General features: G+C 39.5%; 2 protein-coding genes across 5 annotated transcripts in view; one reads left to right on the top strand and one right to left on the bottom strand.

Moving 5' to 3' along the window:
- The first annotated feature begins 1,138 nt into the window (after window positions 1-1,138).
- On the top strand, window positions 1,139-4,459 carry dut (deoxyuridine triphosphatase). 3 transcript variants are annotated; one of them, XM_073464353.1, is made up of 7 exons: window positions 1,139-1,285; window positions 2,034-2,190; window positions 2,452-2,543; window positions 2,701-2,745; window positions 2,852-2,926; window positions 3,840-3,910; window positions 4,322-4,459. In XM_073464353.1, exons 1-7 carry the CDS (start codon window positions 1,168-1,170, stop codon window positions 4,376-4,378), a joined length of 615 nt encoding a protein of 204 aa, XP_073320454.1. In that variant the 5' UTR covers window positions 1,139-1,167; the 3' UTR covers window positions 4,379-4,459. The 3 variants fall into 3 exon arrangements, with proteins under 3 accessions (XP_073320454.1, XP_073320456.1, XP_073320455.1); XM_073464355.1 differs by lacking the exon at window positions 1,139-1,285 and adding an exon at window positions 1,297-1,480; XM_073464354.1 differs by lacking the exon at window positions 1,139-1,285 and having other exon boundaries at window positions 1,501-2,190.
- Window positions 4,460-5,487: 1,028 nt separating this feature from the next.
- The window catches only part of fbn1 (fibrillin 1), a 76,605-nt gene continuing 69,829 nt past the window's right edge, over window positions 5,488-12,263 (bottom strand). For both annotated transcript variants that reach the window (XM_073464724.1, XM_073464725.1), the window contains 5 exons: window positions 10,439-10,567; window positions 10,221-10,340; window positions 8,617-8,848; window positions 8,359-8,539; window positions 5,488-7,118 (listed from right to left, as the gene is read on the bottom strand). In XM_073464724.1, coding sequence (XP_073320825.1) covers window positions 6,738-7,118; window positions 8,359-8,539; window positions 8,617-8,848; window positions 10,221-10,340; window positions 10,439-10,567 — 1,043 coding nt within the window. In that variant the 3' untranslated portion in view covers window positions 5,488-6,737. The remainder of the gene's footprint in view (window positions 7,119-8,358; window positions 8,540-8,616; window positions 8,849-10,220; window positions 10,341-10,438; window positions 10,568-12,263) is intronic.

Genomic DNA, 12,263 nt, shown 5'->3' with positions numbered 1-12,263 from the left:
TTCCCAGTGGGGGGCAGTAATGGGCTTGAGATCTAAGACTTGGGATATAACTGTAGCAATTATCTCAAGTTTGAGGAGAAAGCCATTAATAGCTTGCTGCACACATGGACCAATGGATTTCACGTACCATTAGTTTATATTATTATTGGATTACAACCCTTATTAAAGAATGAGCAAGAGGAATTGTTTTATTGATTGTTTTTTTATCAGATAGGTTAAGTGGCTATAAGTACTTCACATCTAATTTATGAGGAAATCAATATGATGACTGCCAAAAGACTTACTGTTTTAGCTAGACACACACACATCCTGTAGGTGTTTGTCCTGTGAAATTAGCTGTTAAAACTGCCACACCACTGTATATACATTTACCTGTACTATCTGCTTTAACTACTATATTCTACTAATGTTTAAACTACTGTCCATTATACTGTATTTATCTGATCTATATCTGTTTATTTTATACTGTAGGTGTCACTGTTTCAATTGCTTGTATTTATGCCTATGATGTATACATTTTATTTTGAACTTTTTTTAACCACAACGTTCTCTCTTTCTCACATCGTTCAGTAAAACAACAGCTCCATATTCTGTTTTATAGCACTACACATGATTTTTGTAGATTATAGATATGTGGATCAGAACCAAAGAACAAGGACACAACAACAAAATACAAAACACTTTGAAAAACACGAGACAGCAGTTGACTGTTTTTAGCTCTTTGTTCTTGACATGGCTGACCATATATCCATAAAGTGTCCATTTTCAGCTGTATTTTAGCTGTGATCTTTTTCATAATGAACACCTCATTCATCCTTTGTTGACAACCATAGGATTGTAATAGTTTTTTGGTGGTTAAATCTGGGTCCCTACTCAATACAATGGTTAGATACTTACTGCATGTGTTTGACTCTGTGCAAAGAAGTTGAAACTAATCTAAAAAACACAGACCATACAAAATATAATTAGTTTCAGGTCAGTATGACGTAAACAGATACACTTCTATGCTTTTAATCTACATTTCTATCCAAATCCAGGTTGTATTTAACATTAGAGTCTGTCATAGAGAGAGCAGAGAGAGAGCAGCTGCACGACAGGAGAGGACGTGCAGTGCAGTCAGCTGAGAGGACGTTAGCTCCTGGCTAGCCAGTTAGCCAGTTAGCGAATATGACACGACCGCTGCTCAGGCTCAAGGATCTGCGGCTACGATGCTCTTCGATTTTTGAAGCTGCTCCACGTTTCTTAGGAAGGGACTTACATATTCAGACGCTCGCTCGAAACAAAGGCAAGCAAGAAATTAGGATGGATAACGTTACTTTTAGCAGTATGTCCAGCGTTTATTGACGTTAGCTTTGCTAGCCTGCCTAGCATTTTGTAACAGACCGCTTTGGTCTTAGTATGTGGAATTATAAGCTGTCTGTCGTGTGCTGAACGCGTAAACGACCCCAACACTACGTCTGCTTTATAACTGGTGCCATGCGTAAGTAAAGTGAGGCTTTATTGTCTCATGTTTTCTCAAATGTATTTCCTTGTGCTTTTATTAGCTATGTTTTTCTTTCGAAGGCTGCACTTTGTTTGTATCAGTAACTCTCGCGAGAACTTCTCCCTCTTGTATTACGGCGCTAGGCCTCTCGCGAGGCCTCTGTTTTTCAGAGGTACTTGGTGACGAAAGGGTTGCCATAGTTACAGAGCAGACTTACTTCTTGCCGATTTATTCATGAAAATGTTTTTCTTCATGTGCATTTATGTAAAGACAGTTCTGTAGCAACTTGTATAAGCTATTAGAGTAAACTTCGCTGTATTTTGCGGTGTATAATAAGTCTCTTTAAACGTACGTGTTTTGGAGGCGGGGCTAATTTGGCGCCACTTCCCGCGCGGGAAATTCATAATAGTCAGACCGCCAAGACACTGCAGCAGAAGCTTCGGGGATAGTTTGTAGTAGTCAGCTGTAGCTCTGTCTCCTTCTTAGTAAACTTCAAGTCTTTTAGCCCGGTTTTTAACTTGTACAAACTTTGTCAACATGCCCGTCCTAGAAGTTTCAGATGCTTCAGCAATTTCTCCATCAAAGAGGGCAAGGACAGAAACAAAGCCTGCGGAGGAGAGACCTGTCCTCAGGTTTGCTAAACTTTCTGAGCATGCCACGACACCGACCAGAGGCTCAGCTAAAGCAGCAGGATATGACCTCTACAGGTTGGTTATACTTTAACATTCAAATTATGAGTGGGTTCAGGGGCTTAATGAGCAGCTTGCACCAGGCATTCATACTTTGACCCGAACAGAAGTTGTAATGACTCTCTGTAGTGTAAATGTAAAATGCATTTGTAAATTGAACTGCAAATGTTTAGCTTTTGTTCCTGCAAAAGCTGAGTCTCATTGCCTTGCATGAAAGCGTCTGTCATATGAATATAATGCCACATAAACCTGCTAACTTTAACATCTGTGTTAAAACAGTGCATATGAATACTCCATTGGTCCTCTGGACAAGGCCATTGTGAAGACAGACATCCAGATAGCAGTTCCTCATGGCTGCTATGGGAGAGTTGGTGAGTGTTTCAACTTGCTGATGCAACTCTGGTATTGCAAGTTTTTCCTCCTGTGTCTCAGTGCCTGTGAATTCAGGTCAAGGCTTTCTGTTTCTGGATCATGTTACACCAGGAAGAACAGGCCGTAACGGTCTCTTTTCTTTTTTTCCCTCCTCAGCACCGAGATCTGGGCTGGCAGCAAAAAACTTTATCGATGTTGGTGGTGAGTGTTTACCTACTTATGAGAATCCATGGGAGCAGGTAATGATTTAACCCTTCTCATGTCAGCCATTTTAATTTCTCTAAATGTCTCTGTATGCTCTCCTCAGCTGGAGTTGTAGATGAAGACTATAGAGGAAATGTTGGAGTTGTGCTCTTCAACTTCAGCAAGGAAACATTCAATGGTGAGTAACTGAAATATATCACCACCTTTAGTACTATCAATCCTTAACCCACAGGTGTTATTAGTAGAGTGAGACATTGTAGAGTAGGGGTGCCTGAACATTTTTCCCCTTAGAGGGCCAAAACTGAAACCTAATGGTATTGAATTGTTAAGAGGCAAAATCCCAAATTCCATTAAATTATTGACTACCCAGTGTCACTATGCCTGCCATGCTTGGATTATGAAAAAAGATTAATAATATGGGATTTTACATATTTAAAGAGCATTTTACCTTACTAAACAGTGTAAAGTTTAGCGGTAGTGTTTTTTTTGCTAGAAACAAATGGTAGGCCAAATCAAACCTCCATCTTGGGCAGCTCTGCTGTACAGCCATAATGTTCAGGCTTCTTTGGAGCTCCTCTGAATGAGCGTGATGATTGAAAGTGAAGTGAAACTTTCACCCTAGTTTAGTGTTTTTGATTTTCAGTGTCGTTCACAGTAAGCAAAACATGTCGCGTTTAAATCTGCTCCATGGCCCTTTGGGTTGTTATCAAATTCAACTGTTTGCTGTAAATACCAATGAGAAGTTACATATGTACATATAGCAGAATTAATGAGGTCAAAGCATCTCTGATACTCAAACTACATACATAATGAAACTATCTACTGTGAAAACAATTTTCTTAGTTTAGGAAAACACAAAACTAGCCAAAAGTAATCTTACCTGTAAATTAATGAGCAGTAATTAATAACACTTCCAATATTCTGTTCTCCACATTTGTTTAGAGCTTTACATCCTGTGCAGATGTCTGGAAGTGCCTCACACAGACTGTATATAAAGACTATTATAAATATGTGAAGAACCTTTACAAACAATCTATGCTACAGATATACAATGTACAAATTGTTTCATCTCCTTCTCTTCCTCTTTCCAGTAAAAAAGGGCGACAGAGTTGCTCAGCTGGTGTGTGAGAGGATCTGCTACCCAGAGTTGGAGGAGCAAGAGGTAAACTGACAAACTCAAAGGCAGCATACACACATACACTCAGTTGTCAGATTATTAGGTACAGCTAGCTAAAACTAATGCAGGTTAATATAACAGTACTGCAATAATTCCTACCCTCATAAAGGTTCAAATGAAACTGTACAATTGTAAACAGTTTGTCCTGCTGTTAAATTGTATTCTGTTGCACTGCTAGGTGTTTCTATTATTTTGTTCATCCAATTCGCATCAGCAAAAAAAAGTTAAATGACATGGTGTACCGGGAAAAACAAGCAACTGAGTGTAATTTACTTGTTTAGTCAGATTTCCATTGAACATGTGGCCTTACAGCGGTAGAAATAATTGAATGTTTATGTCAACAGATTAGTTTTGAATGTTAAATTAAAGAAAATGCTTGGTTCTGTGTTCTTTCAGACACTTGACGAGACGGAGCGTGGCGCTGGGGGTTTCGGATCAACCGGACGCAACTGAACACCCAAGCAATAATAGAGTGGCAGAGTGTATATGTTGAAAATATTAAGATTAAGTGCTAATAAAATTCTCTGTTTTGTACTTTGCAGAGTCTGGTGTATTTACTGAGACAGTCACCCACATGTTCTTAGTAGGAGCTTTGAGGGTAACACTAAGTACAGTATAAATCATATGCTTTACTAATGCATCACTCATGATGATTTAATGCACCATTAACAAATGATCAAGTTACTACAACTTTGATTGGTTTACACTCAGTATCACATCAGATAAGGATTGTTGGTTCAGTTACTTCATACTTGAATTCAAGTTGGCTGGATTCAAGTGATTTAAGTTTATTTTTGTAATTGTATTGATGTTTTAATATGAAAATGTTTGCATCCGATGACCAGTTTGATTACAATAATAATAAATGAAATGGAAAGTTAAACACAAACTTAAATATTTGAATTAATACAAAGGTAAATGGGTAAATTTAAAGCAGAAATATCAAGTTGTCACACTATAAATTCATGCTGATGTTTTTAAAGATTTTTGGTGCATTTAATGGCATATTAATTTATTGAGCCATTTGTTTAATTTGGCAGTCTAAGTCCTCATTCTTTCAGAAAACTTTTCTCAGCTGCGAGCAAAGTCTTATGTAACTGGTAGCAAATTAATGTGTGAAGTATAATGGAATGGAACTAATCACATAAAGTCATAGTAAGTTCATCCTTTGTTGATGATGTGCTGCCAGAAAATACCTGATACATCCTGCATTAAATAACCATTATTAATGCATTAGTTAAGCATTACTTAAGTATAGGATTTGTACCATATTTACAAAGTTTTACCCTTGTAAGTTCTGTCTGATAAACTTAAAAAAAAGTCTTCCACATCTCCACATGGGGGCAGTGCAGGACAAGAGTTGCATCTCAGCCTGGTGAGTAAGCCGAAACACATTGTGCTCAGCACATAACTCATTCCATTGGGGTAATGTGAGTTTCACTCACTAAAACATTGAGATCATGTTGCACTCTACTTAAGGTAAACACAACTAGCCACCTGTTTGATATGACTTTGTTACATTAATAATACAGTCTGGATTAATGGGAAAGCACAGCAGTGAATACATATACACCAAAAAATATGTTTTATTGTGAATTTACAACTAAACCCTCACTGATGTGAACAGAGAACACAGACTGGTGTCAGACTGGTCCGTGGCAATGCAGCACTGATTGTACTTGTGAGAGATTTGTGTGGCCACGAAGACCTCAGTGCATAATCATGAAGGCCCAGGTTTGGCATCATCGATGTGTGTCGTGTGTGTGTGTATGTATACACAGTTTACAAAGGAAGTAGTTGGTCATTATAAGCACCATTACAAACCCCTCTATTCCAGGGGCTTCCTCTAGTTTACAAATGCTTCATAGATTAAAAGTGGCATCGATTATTACAGTATAAACACAATTTACATGTAGTATAGAGGAGAGCAGACAGGCTTTGAAGCTAGCTGTTACTGTTGCAAAGACATGAAATCTTCAGAATGGCCGATGGGATTGTATCTTGTTGACTACAGAGTTTTGTATAGTAGTACAGTGCATTCAGAAGTCTATGTGGTCGTGTTGCTAGCACCAGTAAATATGAATTATTCTAGTCAGTAGGAAAGATGGAAAAGCATAGTTTAAATATGCAGTAGGAGTCATTCAAGCTCAGACATGGCTACATCTCAATAGTCCATTGTGGGTTCCTTTCCTCTCCTAACTATTCTCATAATCTTTTACTTTCATCTTCACTCCATTAAATTAATATCTGGGGAAGGAGAAATGTGTTTACTTCCATGTATCCAGGTTGGTTCAGTCGTGTACCTGAGGGGAGGAAATGAATTTATTTCAGACTATTGGGACTCACCCTTTTCTTCCACCTAAGCCGAGTTCTAAAAAACTCAACTTTTTGAGCTTTCTGCAGTCCACATGCCCTTCAAAGTGGCACCTGATTCCACATATCATCATACAACATTAAAACCCTACAATTAAAAACCATTCACACTCTCAATAGTGCTTCACACAGCTGAAGTTGTGTGTCAGGTGCTCTTCATTTGACTGAAATCTTTCATATTGCCTCATTCAGCTGGCATTTTCCACAGAAATTGTATCTATGATATGTAGAATCATCTTTGGCAATCAAATGATGCAGTCCCCCCCACCCCACCCCCTTCATGTCTCTTTGGTGGCGAGCCCTTCTCCCTGTCAGTACCAGTAGAAGTTGCCCCTAACCACTGATCCAGAGTCAGAGATGTTTGGCCTTTAGGGAAGAGTGAGCCTGACACTGGATTAGCAGCTGCCGGCAACATCTGCCTGTCTCAGTCTTGTGATGGTTAATGGAGGATGATCTGCACCCTCATCTTCAGTACGTCTCCCAGCTGTCCTGTGAGGTAGTCTTTATCGTGTCGGTCCTCCAGCTCAGCCAGCTCCTTCTTCCTGTAGAGGGGCAGGCTGCTGATCTGAAGGGAGTATGCCCCTGGCGAGAGGGCCTTCTTCTTGCTCAGATGCAGGTAGCTGACGCCCTCCCTCTGGTTGATCTTGAAGTAGCCTTCGTCGTTTCCGTAGTCGATGCTGTAGCGCACGTGGTCGCTGAGGGTGGACAAGGCCGGGGTGAACTCGAGGATGTGGTCACGGTTGCTCAGGTCACTGATGTTCAGGTGGATCTGCAGGGTGTCCTCAATGTCCACACTGGCCAGGCTGACCACCTCAGTCAGCTGCAGAAAGAAAACAATGACATGTAGAGGATGTAAGACATGTGATCTACAGGAGAGTTTGTTTCTGTCATTAATCAGGGACAAGGTGTAATAAAAGAAAGAGGATGAAGTACTTTTCTCAGAGTAATAACTACCAACACAAGACAAATTATGATTTTATTCATTCATTTAGTCTATAATGGAAACAGGAAAGCAGAGAGAAATGGTGCCAGGCCACCAGCCTGACTGGACGGTCAGTCAGCCTCCGTTTTCCCGGGAGAGTTCTTGCCCAGTGGAGGACAAAATTACATGGTGAAAGTGAGTTTTATATGGAACCAGTCTAAATACAGATGATGTCATCTTTTTCATAATGATGCATTAAAGCAAAAAGCAAGTCTATTGCCAGTTTAAGTACAAAAGTATCAGCATCAAAATATACTTAAAAGTACCAGTAAAAGTACTCATTATGCAGAATGGCATACTTCAGATTAATATATATCATATATAGTATCAATATGTATAGCATTATAATTATCAATGCATTAATGTGTTCATCACTTTAATGTTGAAACTGGTAAAGGTTTATATAGTTTTTCTTCTGGGTATCTTGTGAATGTCCCCTCATGGATTAATACAGTTTTATCTTAATCCATAATATTAAATAATATATTTTATATTTGTTGATTATTATATTTTATATTACTAAATGAAATCTGAAAAGTGACAAGTAACTAAAGTTGTTAAGTAACTGTGGTGGGGTAAAAAGTTAAATATTTGCCTTTGAATTCTAGTGGAGTAGAAGTATGAAGTAGCAGTAAATGAAAATACTGAAATAAAGTAAAAGTTCCTCAAAATTGCACTTGATTAAATGTACTTAGTTACTTTGAACCATTGAAAAAAGTATAAATACAGGGCTGTTTCCATGATTTTAGCAATAGTGAGGCCCTGATTTCATCAATGGACTCCTACCATTGTTAAAAAATGTAAGAAAACTATTTGGACTTGTCTATTAACTGTTCAATTATATTTTCAGTCCTTTCAGGACCTTCACCAAACAGCCAGTAAAAACATTCCTTTATTTATTATTTTCTTGGCCTAAAAGTGGTAAAACACTCTAAATATTGAGTCAAAAATTATATAAACAAAAATAAATAATCGGGTTATAAAACACCAAATTCCCCTAAACATTACAGGGGATATGACCTCGGTGTCCTCAGTGGTAGCTCTAGTCCTACACACTGCATTCAGACAGACAGATTACCTGCATGTCTTCCAGAGGATCCTCCTGTGTTGAGTTGGTGCTGCGACGTTTGCGTCCCTTCTTAGGATAGCCGTTGATCTTACATTCATAGCAGGCCTCAGGAGACAGAGAATTATCATCCACCTCACCTCCCTGTCCAGCACTGGAGCCACCACTAAAGCCAAGACCTGTGACACAGTGCCTGAAACAACAACAGAACCGTCAGTCAACTAGAAACGTCTACAGACAGCTTTCACACACAGTTATTCAGTCACATACCCTTGTCCTGCACGGAAGTATCCAGGTGGGCATCCGCAGAGGTAGCCCCCATCTGTGTTAGAGCAGCCAAACTTGCAGGGGTTCTGGCTGGTGGAGCACTCGTTGACGTCCGTGCAGCCTCCACCCCCCTGCTCATAGTTGAAGCCGGTGGGGCAGAGGCAGCGGAAGCTCCCCAGGGTGTTGTGGCACGACGCTCCCCCGCAGATCTGGCTGTTCAGGCACTCGTTCTCATCTGGGTCACAGGAAGTGGACAGGAAGTAAACAAACAGAGCGGTCATTCCAGTTAAAGGACACAAACAATACTGGGGAGATGTGCCATGTTTTTAAACATGTGGAGAGATTGAAAGTATAAATAGAGGTTAAACTAACAAAAGCTAGTTATTTTGGGGTATACGCGGAGGCAGGCACACAATGACTTTGCCTGTAACTAAGCTTTTTCTAATTTTATTTATTTTGCTGTTGCACCCTCCTTCTTTCATCTGTTCTTTGTCCTAACTGCAACAGGTCACTTTGTCCCTTCAGTGACTCTATCTTCATTGTAATCGTTTGTATTTTTGTCTCTTTTATATTGATTAAACTACAGAAACCCTGAGGGGCAAGGGACATTTTTTTTTGGTGATCCATTTTCTAAGTTCTGAAAAAAAAAAAAAATGTCGTGTGAAACTGATTTTTTTGTCATGAGATTTTTTCTTTTACGAGTGTGGAACTGAGTGAAAAAAAATAAAAATTCTTGTGAAAAAAATGTCTTGTATTCAACAGACAAGGAACGTTTAACTACTGATGCTTCTATTTTACCTACTTAAGCAAATGAGAAGATTAGCAAGCAGATTGGCTATTTCTAAATAGTTATTCTTAATTTAATCTAAAATTAAAACTATTCTTTTTGGCAAAGAGCTGAGGATGACTTGATGAGTCTCAACCTGAGGAAAGAAGCTGCTCTGTAGTCTGGTGGCACGGCAGCGGATTCTTGTGTTGCTACAAACAAGCTTATATTATGAAGACAGGACTTTACCAGGGAATGTTGATAGCTTTAGTTCAACAAAATTACCATTAAGCAACCGATTTTGTTAGCTGTGGGCTTACATGTAACCTACAGTAGGTGGAAACAGTAACGTAACTAAAACAAAGTTTTATTAATCTTACATAGCCACAAACAGAAACATGACTTCATCACTATGCATCCTGCAAACAGCTGTGTTTAATTAAGAAAAATAGTATTAAAAATATGTTAATAATATTCTTTCTTTGAATCACTTTCAAGTAAAGATCAAGATGATCGAGATCTTTGCAGGTGGTATAGGGTCTTAAGGAGGATGTTGGGCATTCCGATTTAAGACTGCATTTCCTCTTCACATGACCTTACTACAGCAAGGAAAGGGTTGAACTTCCACAGGAAAGGAAAAACTTCTTAGATATATTTATATTCTAAGAATCGCAGGAAATAGGTGAAGGATTGATAAGTCGTTTTAAAAAGGCTCCAGACTGGAGTCTAGCTCAGAACATCTGGGCTGCATGGTACATACTTTGGCAACCAAACAATCAGGATGCACCAAAAGGAAGGAATTTTTATATTTGCTGATAAAAAGAGCGGTGGTTTAACTCACCCACGCACTGGTTCCACTGGTAGTGCTGCAGGTAGCCTTGAGGACAGCTGCACCTGTATCCACCCACTAAGTTCTGACAGCCATGCTGACACCTGTGGTTACCGTCACACTCATCCATATCTGTCAGGGACACACACACACACAACGAAATGACTGTAAGAGTCTGTTTTCTGTAGTGAATCAGCTGATACTGAGGCTGGTATCAATTGTCTTCAGACCTTCACAGGTTTGTGCATTTGGATCTAATGAGAATCCCCGCTGGCAATCGCAATTGAAGCTTCCCGGAGTGTTCTGGCAGACGCCGTTGGAGCCGCACAGATTGGGGTCTGATGCACATTCATTGTTGTCTACACAGAGAGGAGGGAAGGTTCAGACAAGGGTAAAACTGGAAACATGATATAAAGGCTGATTATAAACCTGATTTGGACTGCTGAGTCATTTTAAAATTCGTGGAGAGCTGACATGGGTCTCGAATAATGAGGCAGGTCACCGTGGACTGTTGGTACAAATTATCTCAGTCTACAGGGGATTAGGAATAAAATCTCTCAACTACTGATTTAATCTCAGACCAGAGGAGGCTATCATAAACATCTGAGTGAGTCAGACACTCATTTGAGTCATAGCAAAGTAATCAGAAGTGAATGTCCATTTACAAGCCTTCCTTAGAAAAAAGGTAGTAAAGTGAGTTATGAGTCAAGATAACCTACGCAGTTCACCCCAAATCAAAATCTGTAGTGCTATTTATCCATCTAGGTATTTTGAGTGCGAGTGTTGTTGTTGAGTTTTGGAGATATGAGCCGTAGCGATGCCTTCTCTCCAATATAATGGAACTAGATGGCTTGTGGTGCTCAAAGCACCAAAAAAATATATTTCAAAAATTCAGCAGCAATGTCTTTTTCCAGAATTCATGACCTGGTTACTCAAAATAATCCACAGACCTTGTTGTGTTCCATGTAGGAACTATTTTTCGTTCTACCTAACTACATCTGCCAGTTGTGTCACTGCATACACAGAAGCAGGTATCTTCTCATGGATGAGAGGCTAGTTAACCACTACTCCTTTCAGTCTGGAAACAACCCACTAACACCTGTTAACATCTGGCTTTTATCTTCAGTGGGAGACGACACAATCGGCATCCATTCCTGCATCAAATTACTGCAGTAGCCAGGGTTGTTTATCTGTTTTAGCTCCGATTGGCTGTGATGAAGCACAACACCATTTATGGACATGCTAATTTTTGCCCCTTGTCATGCACGATGCTATGACGCATGCTGAAGTTCAGGGCGCTGACTTGTTAGTACTTTTTTATACGTTGTTTAGTCGGCGCTGAGTTTGAAAGAGAGGCTTAAGTAAAAGATATTAAAAAAGTCACCACTGTTACCGTCAGTGGCTTCCATGTCAGTGGCCCCATCAGTTTCTCTCACTCCGGAAAAACTGTGTCTAATTCATAACATTACTAAGACTTTTTTAGTAACAAGTTAAATGTCTTCTGGATGTAGTCTGAGGTATATGATCTACTGCTTTCTACTGTTCCCTGTTTCTCGGGCGCATTCATGATGACGAACGTGACACGCAAGTGTTGTGAAAATGGTATAAGCTAGCTAACGTTCAGCTCAGTGGAGGAGGACACCATTAATGTTTACATCCCGCACTGTCATGAGCATGAGCCTCTTATTCATGAGTACATGTACACTTCCTTCTGCATGGTGATAGAAAGAAAGAAAATAGTTCCTACATGAAACTGCTCACAACAATGTCTGTGGATAATCTTGAGTAACCGGGTCATGATTTCTGGAAAGAGACATTGCAGTTGAGTTTTCTTTATGCATTTTTTGGCAATATGTGCAAACAAACCGAGTTCCATCTCGTTCCATTACATTTGAGAGAGGACAGACATCTCTATGGCCAACACTCACACCAAAACAATCTAGATGGAAAAACATGGTTTTCGATTTTGGGGTTAACTGTCTCTTTAAGCTATTTAGCAACTAACATCAAAGCAGAGAAGGCCATAATCTCTAAATATCAGTTGTTTCATGTTTG

Source organism: Pagrus major, chromosome 4, assembly GCF_040436345.1.
Source record: "Pagrus major chromosome 4, Pma_NU_1.0".
NCBI lineage: Eukaryota > Metazoa > Chordata > Actinopteri > Spariformes > Sparidae > Pagrus > Pagrus major.
The sequence above is the reverse complement of the archived record's forward strand: the minus strand, read 5'-3'. Positions and strand labels throughout refer to the sequence as shown.